Here is a 12,466-nt window from a genome sequence, read left to right on the forward strand (position 1 = left end):
GGCGTCCGAAGTAAGCTTGGGCCAACCAAAAGTGTCGCGACTCGACGCAAACGCAGCCTGTCCGCTCAACATTCACCCTTCCACTTGCTGCACGTGTCCAAAGGTGTGCAATCCATCGCGGACCTCCTAGCGCCCACTGCTGCGTAGTTTTCGCGCTGGATGCTCCTCGCCGCTACCCGACGCATCACATCGCACTCTGTCCGACGCTCCGTACCAGACATGCTAGCAACCTCGACCAGGCCGGCCGTCGCAGGGCCAAACGGAAAGGCGACATACCACACCGTCACTGCGCTGAAACGGTGGTCATGCGACGACAAAGAGCTGCCTGCCGTATCCGAGGTCAAGGCAATTCACATCTACGACTTCGACAACACCTGTAAGTCCATCGCGACTTCCTCTACATCCGAGGCTGACTTTTCTAGTATTCGCAAGCCCTCTACCCAACAAGCAGCTATGGAACAGCGCGACGATCGGCCAGCTGGGCTCGCCTGACATATTTCTCAACGGCGGCTGGTGGCACGACTCGGGCATTCTAGCAGCAACAGGCGAAGGCATTGAGAAGGAGGAACCGCGCGCATGGCAAGGCTGGTGGAACGAACAAATCGTCGAGCTCGTCGAATCTTCCATGGCCCAGAAGGATGCGCTTAGTGTGCTTCTGACTGGCAGAGGAGAATCCGACTTTGGCGACCTCGTCAAGCGCATGGTTCGCAGCAAGCGATTAGACTTCGACATGGTCTGTCTGAAGCCCGCGATAGGTCCTGCAGGCCAGAAGTTCAGGAACACCATGGACTTCAAGCAAGAGCTGCTCAAGGACATTGTCTACACATACAAGGACGCGGAGAAGCTGAACATCTACGAGGACCGCGTAAAGCATACGAAGGCCTTCCGCGACTTCTTCTTCCAGTTCAACGAGGACTTGCTCAGGGCGCAAAACCAGGCGTCGCGCCGACCCATTACTACTGAAGTCATACAGGTCCCAGAGAATGCCACACAACTCGATCCTGTCGCCGAAATCGCCGAAATACAGAAGCTGATCAACGCGCACAACATACAAGTCAAGTCGGGCAGCGCCCCGCCTGGCACGCCGCCTTATCAGATCAAGAAGACCGTCTTCTACACCGGCTACATGATTCCCTCCGACGTAACCGAGAAGTTGACCTCCCTCGTCTCCTTACCTCAGGGCGCTCCGAGAGACGACATTCGATATCTCGCGAACAGCATACTCATCACACCGAAACCATGCCCGAAGAGCATACTGGACAAGGTCGGCGGTATAGGTGCCAGGGTCAGGTGGAAGGTGACAGCCATCTCCTGCTTTGAGAACAAGCTCTGGGCTGCCAGAGTGGAAGCCGTACCCAAGGGAACAAAGTTCTACAGTGAGAACCCTGTGCCGACGGTAGTCCTGGCTATTCGCAAGAATGGCCGACCAGCAGATGCTGCGCGTATCGTGAACTGGCATCCCGTACCTCAGGATCAGGCATTCGAGTTTGACAGTGTTGTAGGCGAGAAGCAGATGTTGCGTATCGAGGAAGAGACAGCGAACGAGAGCGAGTATGAGAGTTACTTCCCTAACAAATCTCATCGCAAGGAGGACCAGAATGGTCGCAACGACAATCACCGGCCAAACCACGGCCGAGGAGGCAGGGACAGAGATGACCGGCAAGGCGGTTACCGTGGTGGCAACCGAGATCGCGGTCGTGGTAACAACAGAAACAACAACTATGGATCAAGAGGAGGTGCTCGCGGCGGCTACCGTGGAGATCGTGGTGGAGGAGGTGGTGGTGGTGGCGGCGGCGGAGGTGGCGGTCGGGGACGTGGCCGTGGTGGAGGTGGACAGTATCGAAGTTTGGATGATGTCGACAACGGCTATGGGAACCGAAGCCATGACAACAACCCAGATGCTTTCTACTGAACCCAGGCTGTCGGACATCCGTCTCACGGGTCTGTTGAAGCTGTCAGGCTCACCAACCGAACAGAGCATCAAGAACCAACTCGACCGGTTTACATTTCGCGGGCGTTGCGGGTGGCGCCATCTGACTCTTTGTTGTTAAGCTGAACTTCACACCATTTTGATCCGCTACTGTAGTATGTTTTGTGAATAAGATACCCGATTTCTTCGCAAACAGATGTGGCCCGCACAATCTTCCTTCGCCATGGATGTTGCTTTTTTAGTAATGTCTCCTTCTCGCTCTTTTTCCATTTCTTCGAGAGTCTTCATACTCTCTTTTTGAGGTTTTGCAAATGAGGAGGTGTCCCGGGAAGCGGGTCCTGCGCAACCGGGATTGGGTCGAAGCATCGCATAAAAGGCCAACGCTCACACCGAGAGTGTTGTCTCGAATCAGGATATGCTCAACAATGCACAAGTATACTGTTTCTGTCTCCAAACTGATGCGCTCAACGATTTTATTTGGTATTCATCACTTACGGTGCAGAACATATCGACTGGAAGGGTTGTATATCGATTTCTATACGGTCTCTCGATTGGTCGGCACTCGGAACAATGATAAAGGCGATCAACTCGAGAAAGGATCATGTTTCTACAAACATCCTATATCGCCATGGCACGAGCTTCCGAAATGGCCGAGGGCAAGGCTGGCAATCGGCGATGACATTTCATCAACACCTACCCCCAGGAACATTGGGCCAGTCAGCCCACCGCCAACACAACACGCCAGACTTTTTTCAACTGCCTCCCAGCACACATCAAGCCTAGTCCTTCCTGTAACCACCTTCGGTCCGGTTTGAACGGTGACCTGGGTGGGACGCAACGCCCGAAGGAGGTGAATCGGCGATCGCATGCTGGGCTCCTAGGGTAAATCTTGATTGCGGGTTACTACAACATTCCTCAGCTGCACGAGCTTAGTAAGGCGGGGTGATTGCAGAGTTTGAGGTGTATAAGTGCGTGAAGGAACGATGTGCTCGGGGTCGTTTGGACCCTGATCTCCCCTGCATTGTTGTTGGTGTGGTGTCTATCGTGGACTTCCTGTTTGGGCAATACCGGTAACTTATTAGAGCTATCTGGCCAACAGAGACGAGGGCAGTAAGTAGTGTTCGCTCGTTCACTTTGAAAGGCCATGCCAGCCGATCGTTGATCTACTCATCAAACGTCACTGACGGTCAAGCATTCATAGCACCATCAGACGAGTCAGACACGAAGATTACCCATCAGTCCTATCGAGCGCATCAACACCGTCGAACGAAAGGGCACATGGTCTCATCTAGACAGCTCACAGTCTGACCCGTCATACATCCAAGTGCATCAGCACTTTTGGTCAGCTCGACGCTGCCACACAACTCTTTCATTCTACAAAATGCCAGTTCAGAACCACTACAACACCATTCAAGCCTACCAACCACGACATAATAGAGCCGATTGACGCCGGCTTCATCTGGCCCTCTCCAGACTTCGCCCCCTCCCCGCACCCACACGATGTGTACAAAAGTCATTCTCAAGCACAGTACATGCCAACACGAGTTCTGGGTCAAACGCAACTGCACACGTCATCCGGAGTGCACCTTCTTCACACAAGTCTATCGGGAAAGAGGTGGTGAGTGTTGGGAGTGCGATCCGGGGCAGGCACCACCTGAGGCGCTTTTCCCGCGCGAAGTGAGCTGGCGCAGAGTCAAGAGTAAGGTCAGAGAAGGGGGACCTGTGAGTGTTTGAAGTGTGGTGTTGCCACGCCCAGAATCTTACTGTGATCAATGTCAATCCAATGCAAGCCCTCATGCATGAAGTATGAACGTCCTGTCACATATATCATGATCACGCGTCCCAATATATTGAAGAAGAAAGTACCCTATATCTTCGACTACAAATTTACTCTCCCACAGATCTCCTCATACCTATCCACCACACAACCTACACACCAGCCCAAGCCCACAAGTACGTCGACCAAACCTACCACCGACACCCTCTCGAACCAATCAACATACGCACACATAACACCAGCCAGCAACATGTGCAAGTTCTTCATCACCACTTACGCATGTGGGCACCATAGCCTCATAGTCCATCCAGATGCGGCTTGTGATCCGAGCGAGAGGGGCGGGACCTGCATTAACGCAGAGTTTCACGACATACACAAGGAAGAGGGATGCAATACGCATCTTTGCCCAGGGTGGCAGCCGAGTGACGAGGATGAGGATGAGAACGAGGGAGGCGATACGCATCTTTGCAATGGGCAGCAGCCAAGCACTGAAGACGAGGTATAGATGCTTGGGGCATGATAGAGCGTATAAGAGTGCAGAGTGGATCGGGTCGGAGCATCCCAACGTCGGACATAGTGCGGACTGCTGTGGTGTCAATCGAACTTTATGTATTCGCTCATATATCGGAGGAAAACATCATGTCAAGGATGTGCAGAAAGTCGATGTAAAGTGCATCAAGGAAACATCACACACTATCACAAGCATCTGGTCTGACGAAGATTTTTTCCCCAATCCGCCCATATACCGTTTGTATTCATTGCGTTTCGTTTAATTCTAATCTATGATAGTCGTACAAAGCAAAACATGACGCCATACCAATGCCGCGCCGTAAAAATGCCAGACCGCTAAAAAGGAGCAAACGATAGACAGGAATAACAATGACGCAATAACGTGAGAGAACATTACGCGGATGCAAAAGCATAAGGAGCAAAAGCAATCAAGCAACGCGATGCGATGCAGGGGTACAGTACCCCAGAGAGAGGAATAAGAAAGACAAATTAGTCATCACTGTCCCTTGCACGACCAGCCTGACTACCCTCAAAGTTTCTCATCTTGGTGGCATGGTTGTGGTTGATCATGCTGCGAATAGGGTTCTTGCGTGCAGCACTGACCATGCTGGGTGTGGGGCCGCCTCTGGAGGCGTGTACAGCGCCAGTACCATACTGGACTTCGTCGAAGAGGTTGTCGTACTGGCCTTGGGTCAGGCTATCCTTTCTTGATGACTTGGAGGGCTTAACGGGGCGGACAGTAGATACCTCACTTGGCTCCGAGATGATGGAAGGCTTGGACTTGGAAGAGCGGGATGAACGGTGAGGGCGCGAGGAGTCCTCGTCGTCGGCGGAATCGGCAGACGTCTTGCGGGAACGGTGCGAACGGTGAGAGCGTTTTGATGACTTGCTCATGATAGACTCGTTGTCATCATCGTGCTTCTTACTGCGGGAAGACTCTTTGTCGTCATCGTGCTTCTTGCTTCGGGAAGACTCTTTCTCATCGTCATGCTTCTTGCTACGGGAAGACTCTTTCTCGTCGCTGTGCTTCTTCCTGCGGTGACTCACGGAGGTTTCAGCGTCATCATCCTTCTTAGACTTGTCGCTCCGGTGGGAACGGTGTTTGCGTCGTGGTGCGTCGCCGATCTGGGAGATGCTGTCGCTGGGAACAACAGTGTCAAGATCATCCTCACTTAGCTCTTCAATGTCGAGGTCATCGATGAAGTCGTCATCATCGTCGTGCTTCTTTTTGTCGCGGCTAAAGATGCTACTGACGATCGACGCCGCCTTGGATGCAGCCTTAGTGGGGGCTGCAGACGGAGCCTTGGATGCAGGGGCTGGTGGAGAAGGCGATGAGCCACGCTCCTTTCGGCTGCTGCCACTACTACCGTGTTCCTTGTGCGAGGAATGTTTTGAAGATGAGGTATGAGAGGACCTGGCCTTGGACCTACCCGAACTACTCTTCTCATCTTCGCGGTCTGCTACGAACGATGAGATGAAGGAGCTAGGCGCAGCACTGTGAGCTACACTTTGCGCCTTTGAGACGACACTTTGAGGCTTGGACGATGGTCGCGGTGGCTTTGCAGTCATTGCGACACTTTCGGGCTTGGCTGTCGAGACGGTGCTCCTAGCCCTCTCGATCATCAACAACTCAGGGCTAGTATTTGAGCGGTGAGCAGGTGTGAGCCTCGATGGAGTCTGCGACGGGGCAACAGAGTATGCAGGAGCATATTCGATGGCGAGAGGCTCCGCAGCCCTTGAGCGAGGACGCTCGAATTGAGACGGTGAGTAGTAGTCGGCTGGCGCAGCCTCGATTTGTCGCGGCACGGAATTCCTAGGGATCTGAGAAGCTCGCGAATAGGAAGATCGCGCGTCGTCTTCAATGCGGTGTACTGGCTCAGGTGTAGGCGGTGCAATGGCCTGGACAGGTGGCTGCGCGGGTTGTGGGGCTTGCTGGGGTGTCGGGGGTTGGGATGAGGCCTGAGCGAAGAAGCCAGCCGCAGTGTTGACCGCGTTTTTGGCGTCCATGAAGGCGCTGAAGTCCGCCTCTTTCTTCGCACTATCTCGCTCGCTCCGCATGAATGCATATGTGACGGCTGCACCTGCAGCAGCTCCAAGTAATGTTCCGAGAATGTGCGTGGCCGCCCCACTGCCGGCATCTGATTTTGTCGTCGCTTCGGGAACAGGAGCGACTGTGGGCGCAGAGGCGCTTCTGGGTACAGGGCTTGGTGCCTTCGGAGCAGCTGATTCGGCTGTCGGTGCGACTGGAATTGCGCCAGTTCTCGAAGCACACGTGTGAGCGCTGAAGATACTCGGGCTCTCACGGAAGCTCTGCGAAACGGTCCTCTGCCATGTAATGACCCTGCTGTGCGTGATGATGGTCCCGTCATGTCTCATATCAGGTCCATTTCGGTAGACAACCTCGATGCTGTTGCCGTCAAAGTCGATTACTGCGGCGTTGAAGTGGCCATCCTCTGCGCAACGAGCACCCGGGGCCCCGTTAGGACGACCACCGGCGGTCAATGCAGCGGTATAGAAATTCCGGACTGCGGTCGTGCTAGGTGCGGTGAATGCAATGTGTGCAGCGCCGGCTTTTACGCTACTCAGCTGTCAGTTGCGGTGTGCCTGGTGATCCCTTGTGGTACTGACCCAGGCGTTTCTTGGCAGAGAAAGAAATCGGAATCATTTATTCCAAGGCCGATTTGGTTGCCATATTGGCCGATGTAGCGGTAGCCCAGTGGCTGCAGAGCTGAAAGAAAGAACGATGTCGAAGTTGGAAGATGCGATACCGTGAGGCCGATGTGGGAGACGGGCATTGCTGAACAGCGGTGAAGAACAAGAACGACAGGACGCGGCTAGAACAATCGCCAAACGAAGAATTGAGAAGGGAACGAGGCGGATATATGCACACAGTGAGGTGTGATCGAGTTGGAGCGGTTGGAGATGTATGGTGTGAGTAAGGGGGGAAGTATCGGTACGACCTCGAGGTTTATATCATAACCCCGTCCAGGTGCAGCGTCTCGATGCATCGTGAACCGAGTAGCAGGGCGTTCCATACCGTTGCGGGACAGACCCTACTAGCACGCCCCACCGCTGCAGTTAGCTATCAAGGAGGTCGCTGTCAACATGTTGTGATGCTGCCACATGTCCTGCGTCTGCAGCTAACAAATTTGTTAATGTAAGCGAGGTGTCGGTGTGTGACATTGGTTGTGAGCGCCGGCCCGGAGCCGCGAGAGGTTTAAGTCGTCGCACGCCTCACATTGCCCACTACGCTACATTGGATACGGAATCGTAGCATTTCGGTCGCTTGTCGCGTGCAACAGAGTATTTGCGGTCTGGACGCGCCACTTGTCGTCGCAACGCTCGATTGGACATGGTGTGACGTCGATGATGGGGCATCGTTCTCACAAGAACCAAGGACCAAGATGACGCTGTAGTGAGGCTACGATTGCAGGCATCGTCGGAGATTCTTGGAGTTGTCCCAAATGTCGGTAGGACTTGCCATGCTGTTGCTTTTTCTATGTTTACGCGAGATCATCATGGGAGATCGGCGATGCGGCTCCATGGATAGATGTTCTACCCGTTTCCCTCCCGCCACACGCGCAAAATGCGATGAGCCCCCAGAATGCATTCTAACCTTGTAAGGTATAGAGCGAGAGAATTACAAGGTGTATGCCTGAAAGAGGGGTTCAAGGGATCGTACTGCGAAGATGACGTGAAGTATACTTTTTCATTCGCCGGACATGTCATTCCTGACACTGAAGATCCTCCTACTCGTGAATCCTAGAGTGGATGGAGAGCCGCGATATCCTACAAGCTAACTACTGACAACCACGTTTCAAGGTCGAATGACAGGCCATGACAAGACCCAGTGGTACGACACCAAACACAGCGCGCATACAGACTAGCGGCTGTGTCGATGGAACAAGGTGAAAGAAAAACAGGTGCGGGGTAGGTTGAGCTGCCCCGCTATCTTCAAAAGAAGATTGATTGTTGTGCGTTGAGCCAGAGTAGTTGTTTTGTTGTAAAAAAACCTCAAGCAGACGCCCAAAATCAGATGCAGTAACGCTCAGGCTGTTGATGTTGCGATCTAAGCCATGAGCGTGTCCTGCAGCCTAAAAGTTCCCGTTATCTTCCGTTTGTGCGGTCCGTGATCCGACTCGTCCGCGGTGAGTCAGTTGTTGCTTGTGGGCTAGTTGGCGTGTCCAATATAGATAGGTCCAGCGCTTGATCGTCGGCTGAACTAGAAGATGTTCCAAACGTCTTCGGCAGCATGGCAGAACTTACTGCATGCAACGCTGGCACTGAGGTTAAACTGGCTAATCGCGATGCTGTCGTCCTTGATGTGATCGGCAAAGTCGTCGTTGCCCTTGGCCATAGCACCTACGAAGACTGCGATACTCTCGCCCTTGTTGAGATCGCCAATGTAATCGCTGACACGTACGACCTCGGAGTCGAAGCTGAGCGTGACCTTGCGGCAGTTGGGAGGGAGGTGATCGGTGATGGGGTTCTTGATGACCTCGATGAGCTTTTCTTGCGACGACGTCGACCGGATCTGGTGTCGGTGCAGGAGTTGGACCATGAGTCCGGCGAAGCGCTTGAAGGTACGGGGAATGCGCACTGTAGGGCTGACCCTGATGAGCACGTTCTTGGAGGTGTGGATGTAGATTTGGAGCTTGCCCGCCTTGTTGATTGGCGAGTCGAGTAATGTGAGCAGACACTGTGGCGCCACGTTAGCTGAGGGACCTGGCTAACCTCCTCTTGTACGCACTTGGTGGGTGATGTCGGGCCTGGCTTCGCTTATGTCGCGCCCCATCTTGCGCATTACGCCAATGTGGTCGTCACTGTTGAGCAGGTTGTACTTGTCCTCGCGCGCACCGGGGCCGCGGCCAGTGCCATGCGACGCCTTGTACGTCTCCAGCGTCGCATTGCACAGAACGACGATCAGGCGCTGTGTGTCTTTGTCGTTGGTCGGGATGGGGGCATGCTGCTCGGCCACTAGCTTGGGCAGCTCTGGCGGAGGCATTGACTGTGTTCCTGTGCGCAGTAGCGTAGCGTCAGCGTTGTCCGTGGTTAATATCGAGGAAGCAGCAACCGGACATACTTGCGCGCTTCTTGCCCCGCTCGGCGGAGTCTCGGGAGACAGGTCGTTCGGTGGGCGAGTTGGAGTCTTCGGGTTTAAGGAGGGGAGCCATTGTGACGAGAGAATACGCAAACACTGCGGAATGAGCTTGTGTATGTCTGTGTGACCTTTGGCGCAACGAGATTGGTTCTGGGCGTGGAAAGTGAGAATGAGATGTCGCTTCTCCAGGTACCTAAGGTCAGCAGCGAATGCACTTACAAAACAACTTCAATGAGTATTTTGGTCAGGTGAAAAAGGGTGGATATGCAGTAAGCTCGAGGGATGGCTGGGAACCATGCGGCCTATTTGTGCGAACTGTCGGTGAAAAGAGCGTTTTTCCTGCGTCCAATCACAGCCGAGCGGGCGGCATGATTACGTGAGACCACCAGCAATCAGATGAGTTGGTCCTCACCACCAACGAGCCATCGCAGCACTGCGCGCAGTACAACAACAAGATATCATGGCGCGGTGTTGGTAGCACGCAGCAGTCAGCTTACTGAGTCGTCCGGCAGTTGCGACGTGGTCGGCCATTGTGGCCACCCTGCTTGACTCGCCGTCACTTCTGTCGTGGGTGGATACCTGGGTACCTATGCTTCGGGACATTCGGGGGAATGCGGTGTACAGCCAGTAGAGCGAGGACCGAGAACGCAGGAGTATCCGAGGATGCGCACCCAACCCGGCACCAGCTGCAACTTACATCAAAACGCCCTGCAGGGCTCCATGCCCGAGCGAGCTCCTAGGCCGGGCGCCGGAACCTCTGCAACGAAAGCGTCTCACCATGGTCTCTTGGCCCGCCTTGCATTTGAAACAATCACCATATCATACAGTCGCCTTACGTCCAACATGGCTCTACACGCCGTGTGTATGGCCTTTTCTGTAAACATCATGCGATCTGCCAAGGATACTAAGAGGTCAGGTCATGCGCGAAACGAGTCTGGTTTGGCCGTCGCGCTGCCGCTTGAGCGGCTCTGCGGTGGAGATACATGAACGCTAAGTGCCGCATTTTGCGCATTTCTGTAGCTGCCATTGAACATCGCGTTTCCTTTCCTTACTTCGATTCTTCATCATCGCTGGCGATATCTTTATACATTCGTTTTAGTGGCAGCCGGCTGTCTGAACCTTGATCGTCATAGCAAGCTCGTCCTCACCCCGACAGAACGAATACTATCCCAGGGACTTCCCAAAGTTCAACGGACGCAACCAACAAATACACCATGGCTTTCGAATGGCTTGCACCAATCCTCACCCCTGCGGCCCTGCGCTCGGTACAAAACGACGGCCGGCCAGTCATCACCCTCTTCCTCGTCATCTTCGGCCTATCAGTCTTCGGTACCCTGATATGGTACGTCCACTTCGTCACATCTAAGATGTACCCGAAAAAGAAGGATCCGAATGCAAAGAAGGGCCCGTTGCTTGGCTTCATCAAGCGGTGATCTTGGAAAGAGAGCGGAAGAAGGATGCTGGGCTCGACGTAAAACGGGCGGGAAATGGCCATGTAAAACTCTACAGCTGTTGGGATGATGACTACGCCCATACTGTATCGACAAGTCGAATCTCCGTCGAGCCTAAATCAACATCCTCGGCCTACACCAACCTCTCTTCGACAGGACACCTGGACCCGAATCTTGCTGGAGCATTGGAGCGCGTATCAAACTATACCCCTCGTTGCATAGGCTGGAGACAGATTACCTACAAGTACATGATGCTCTCGTCGCGGAGCTAACGACTTGCTGTACTTTCATATTCAATACATAATTCATACCCTTCACATGACCTCTTTCATCGTACGCCAAAGATCATTTTGCTTCCGCGATAACCATGTAACATCTGCTACAAAGTCTTCACAAATGCTTGCTACAGGCTGCACAGTCTCCTCCGAAGCTTATCGGCACTCGTGAGATTTATCGGTAGTAACGAACCGATGACGTATGGTCTTATCCACTCTGTTTACGATAACGTAGCAATTTAGAGTACAGTTCGCCACATCAAATTTATCGACTCATCATTTCTTATGTCACTAGATATGTGGGTGCATCGGTGTGCTATAAGATCTGATGGAAAGCTCACACTCCAGCTTCCTCTACAGACCACGTCTTGAGAAGTTGCCATCATGTCTGCTCCATCGAACCCAACAACGTTTCCTCTACAGGGTAAAGTCGCCATCGTCACAGGCGCTTCGCGAGGGATTGGGGCTGGCTTGGCGTTAGAGCTGGCGCGAAGGGGAGCAAAGGTCAGTCCAACGACTTCGAACCAAGTCAATCAAGACACTCATATGTGGAGTAGGTCACTCTCGTCTACACATCGCCAAAGAGTGGAGAGCTAGCGGAAGAGGTTGCATCGAAGATCGAATCACTTGGCAATGGTAGCGCATCGAGAATTGTTCAGGCGGACCTTAGACAACTCGATGCGCTTGAAAAGATTGTGTCAGCGACCAGGGAGGCGTTCGGTGACAAGATCGACATCTTGATCAACAACGCTGGTGTTTTGATGAACAGATCCATCACGGAGACAACAGCAGAAGACTACGCCGCCATATTCGACGTCAACGTTCGCGCGCCTCTTCTGCTGACCAAAGCAGTTGTTCCACATCTACGAGCACCAGGCCGCATCATAAACATGTCGTCCATAGGCGCCCGACTAGGTTTCGCGAACCTAACTCTCTACACCGCATCCAAGGCAGCGATAGAAGGCGTAACTCGGAGTCTGGCACAAGAGCTAGGCGCTGCAGGACACACCGTCAACGCGGTTGCACCTGGCCCCACCGAATCAGAGATGCTGGACGATGTGCCAAAGGACATCGTAGAGGCCCAGTTGAAGCAAACTGCTGTTGAGAACAGGGTAGGGACTGTGGACGACATCGCGAGAATCGTGGCCTGGCTTTGTGGCGACGACGCGAAATGGGTTTCGGGTCAGGCGATATCCGCATCTGGTGGTTTCCTGAAGCTGTAGTGGATTCTGTCATTGTTTTAGCACCAAAGCTTCTTGTTTGATATGGAAGCGTCAGGTGGAGCTCGGCCACGGTGTTTTGGTTCCAAGACCGGAGATGTTTGGACGGGAATAGATCGGATTTAGCAGCTACGCACCGTTCAAACATGCAGCTATGCAGAATACCACCGACCGAGTACGATTTCCGATCAGAAGTCGATGA

At 53.4% G+C, this 12,466-nt stretch overlaps 5 protein-coding genes across 5 annotated transcripts; 3 read left to right on the top strand and 2 right to left on the bottom strand.

The window, feature by feature from the left end:
• Positions 1-219: 219 nt before the first annotated feature.
• J4E85_005927 (uncharacterized protein) lies at positions 220-1,912 on the top strand (the record flags this gene model as incomplete). The annotated part of the gene is made up of 2 exons (XM_051470168.1): positions 220-376; positions 423-1,912. The coding sequence occupies 2 exons, from the start codon at positions 220-222 to the stop codon at positions 1,910-1,912; spliced, it is 1,647 nt and encodes a 548-aa protein (XP_051325656.1).
• A 2,794-nt stretch (positions 1,913-4,706) lies between these two features.
• Positions 4,707-7,012, bottom strand: J4E85_005928 (uncharacterized protein; the record flags this gene model as incomplete). The annotated part of the gene is made up of 2 exons (XM_051470169.1): positions 4,707-6,795; positions 6,846-7,012. 2 exons carry the CDS (start codon positions 7,010-7,012, stop codon positions 4,707-4,709), a joined length of 2,256 nt encoding a protein of 751 aa, XP_051325657.1.
• Positions 7,013-8,439: 1,427 nt separating this feature from the next.
• On the bottom strand, positions 8,440-9,391 carry EMG1 (18S rRNA pseudouridine methyltransferase; the record flags this gene model as incomplete). The annotated part of the gene is made up of 3 exons (XM_051470170.1): positions 8,440-8,916; positions 8,968-9,233; positions 9,301-9,391. The coding sequence occupies 3 exons, from the start codon at positions 9,389-9,391 to the stop codon at positions 8,440-8,442; spliced, it is 834 nt and encodes a 277-aa protein (XP_051325658.1).
• A 1,141-nt stretch (positions 9,392-10,532) lies between these two features.
• On the top strand, positions 10,533-10,751 carry J4E85_005930 (uncharacterized protein; the record flags this gene model as incomplete). Its single annotated transcript, XM_051470171.1, has 1 exon — positions 10,533-10,751. The coding sequence occupies one exon, from the start codon at positions 10,533-10,535 to the stop codon at positions 10,749-10,751; it is 219 nt and encodes a 72-aa protein (XP_051325659.1).
• Positions 10,752-11,428: 677 nt separating this feature from the next.
• J4E85_005931 (uncharacterized protein) lies at positions 11,429-12,267 on the top strand (the record flags this gene model as incomplete). Its single annotated transcript, XM_051470172.1, has 2 exons — positions 11,429-11,548; positions 11,602-12,267. 2 exons carry the CDS (start codon positions 11,429-11,431, stop codon positions 12,265-12,267), a joined length of 786 nt encoding a protein of 261 aa, XP_051325660.1.
• Positions 12,268-12,466: the final 199 nt, after the last annotated feature.

The sequence above is a fragment of the Alternaria conjuncta genome, assembly GCF_024043145.1.
Source record: "Alternaria conjuncta strain BMP 0040 chromosome Unknown scaffold_8, whole genome shotgun sequence".
Classification (NCBI taxonomy): Eukaryota; Fungi; Ascomycota; class Dothideomycetes; order Pleosporales; family Pleosporaceae; genus Alternaria; species Alternaria conjuncta.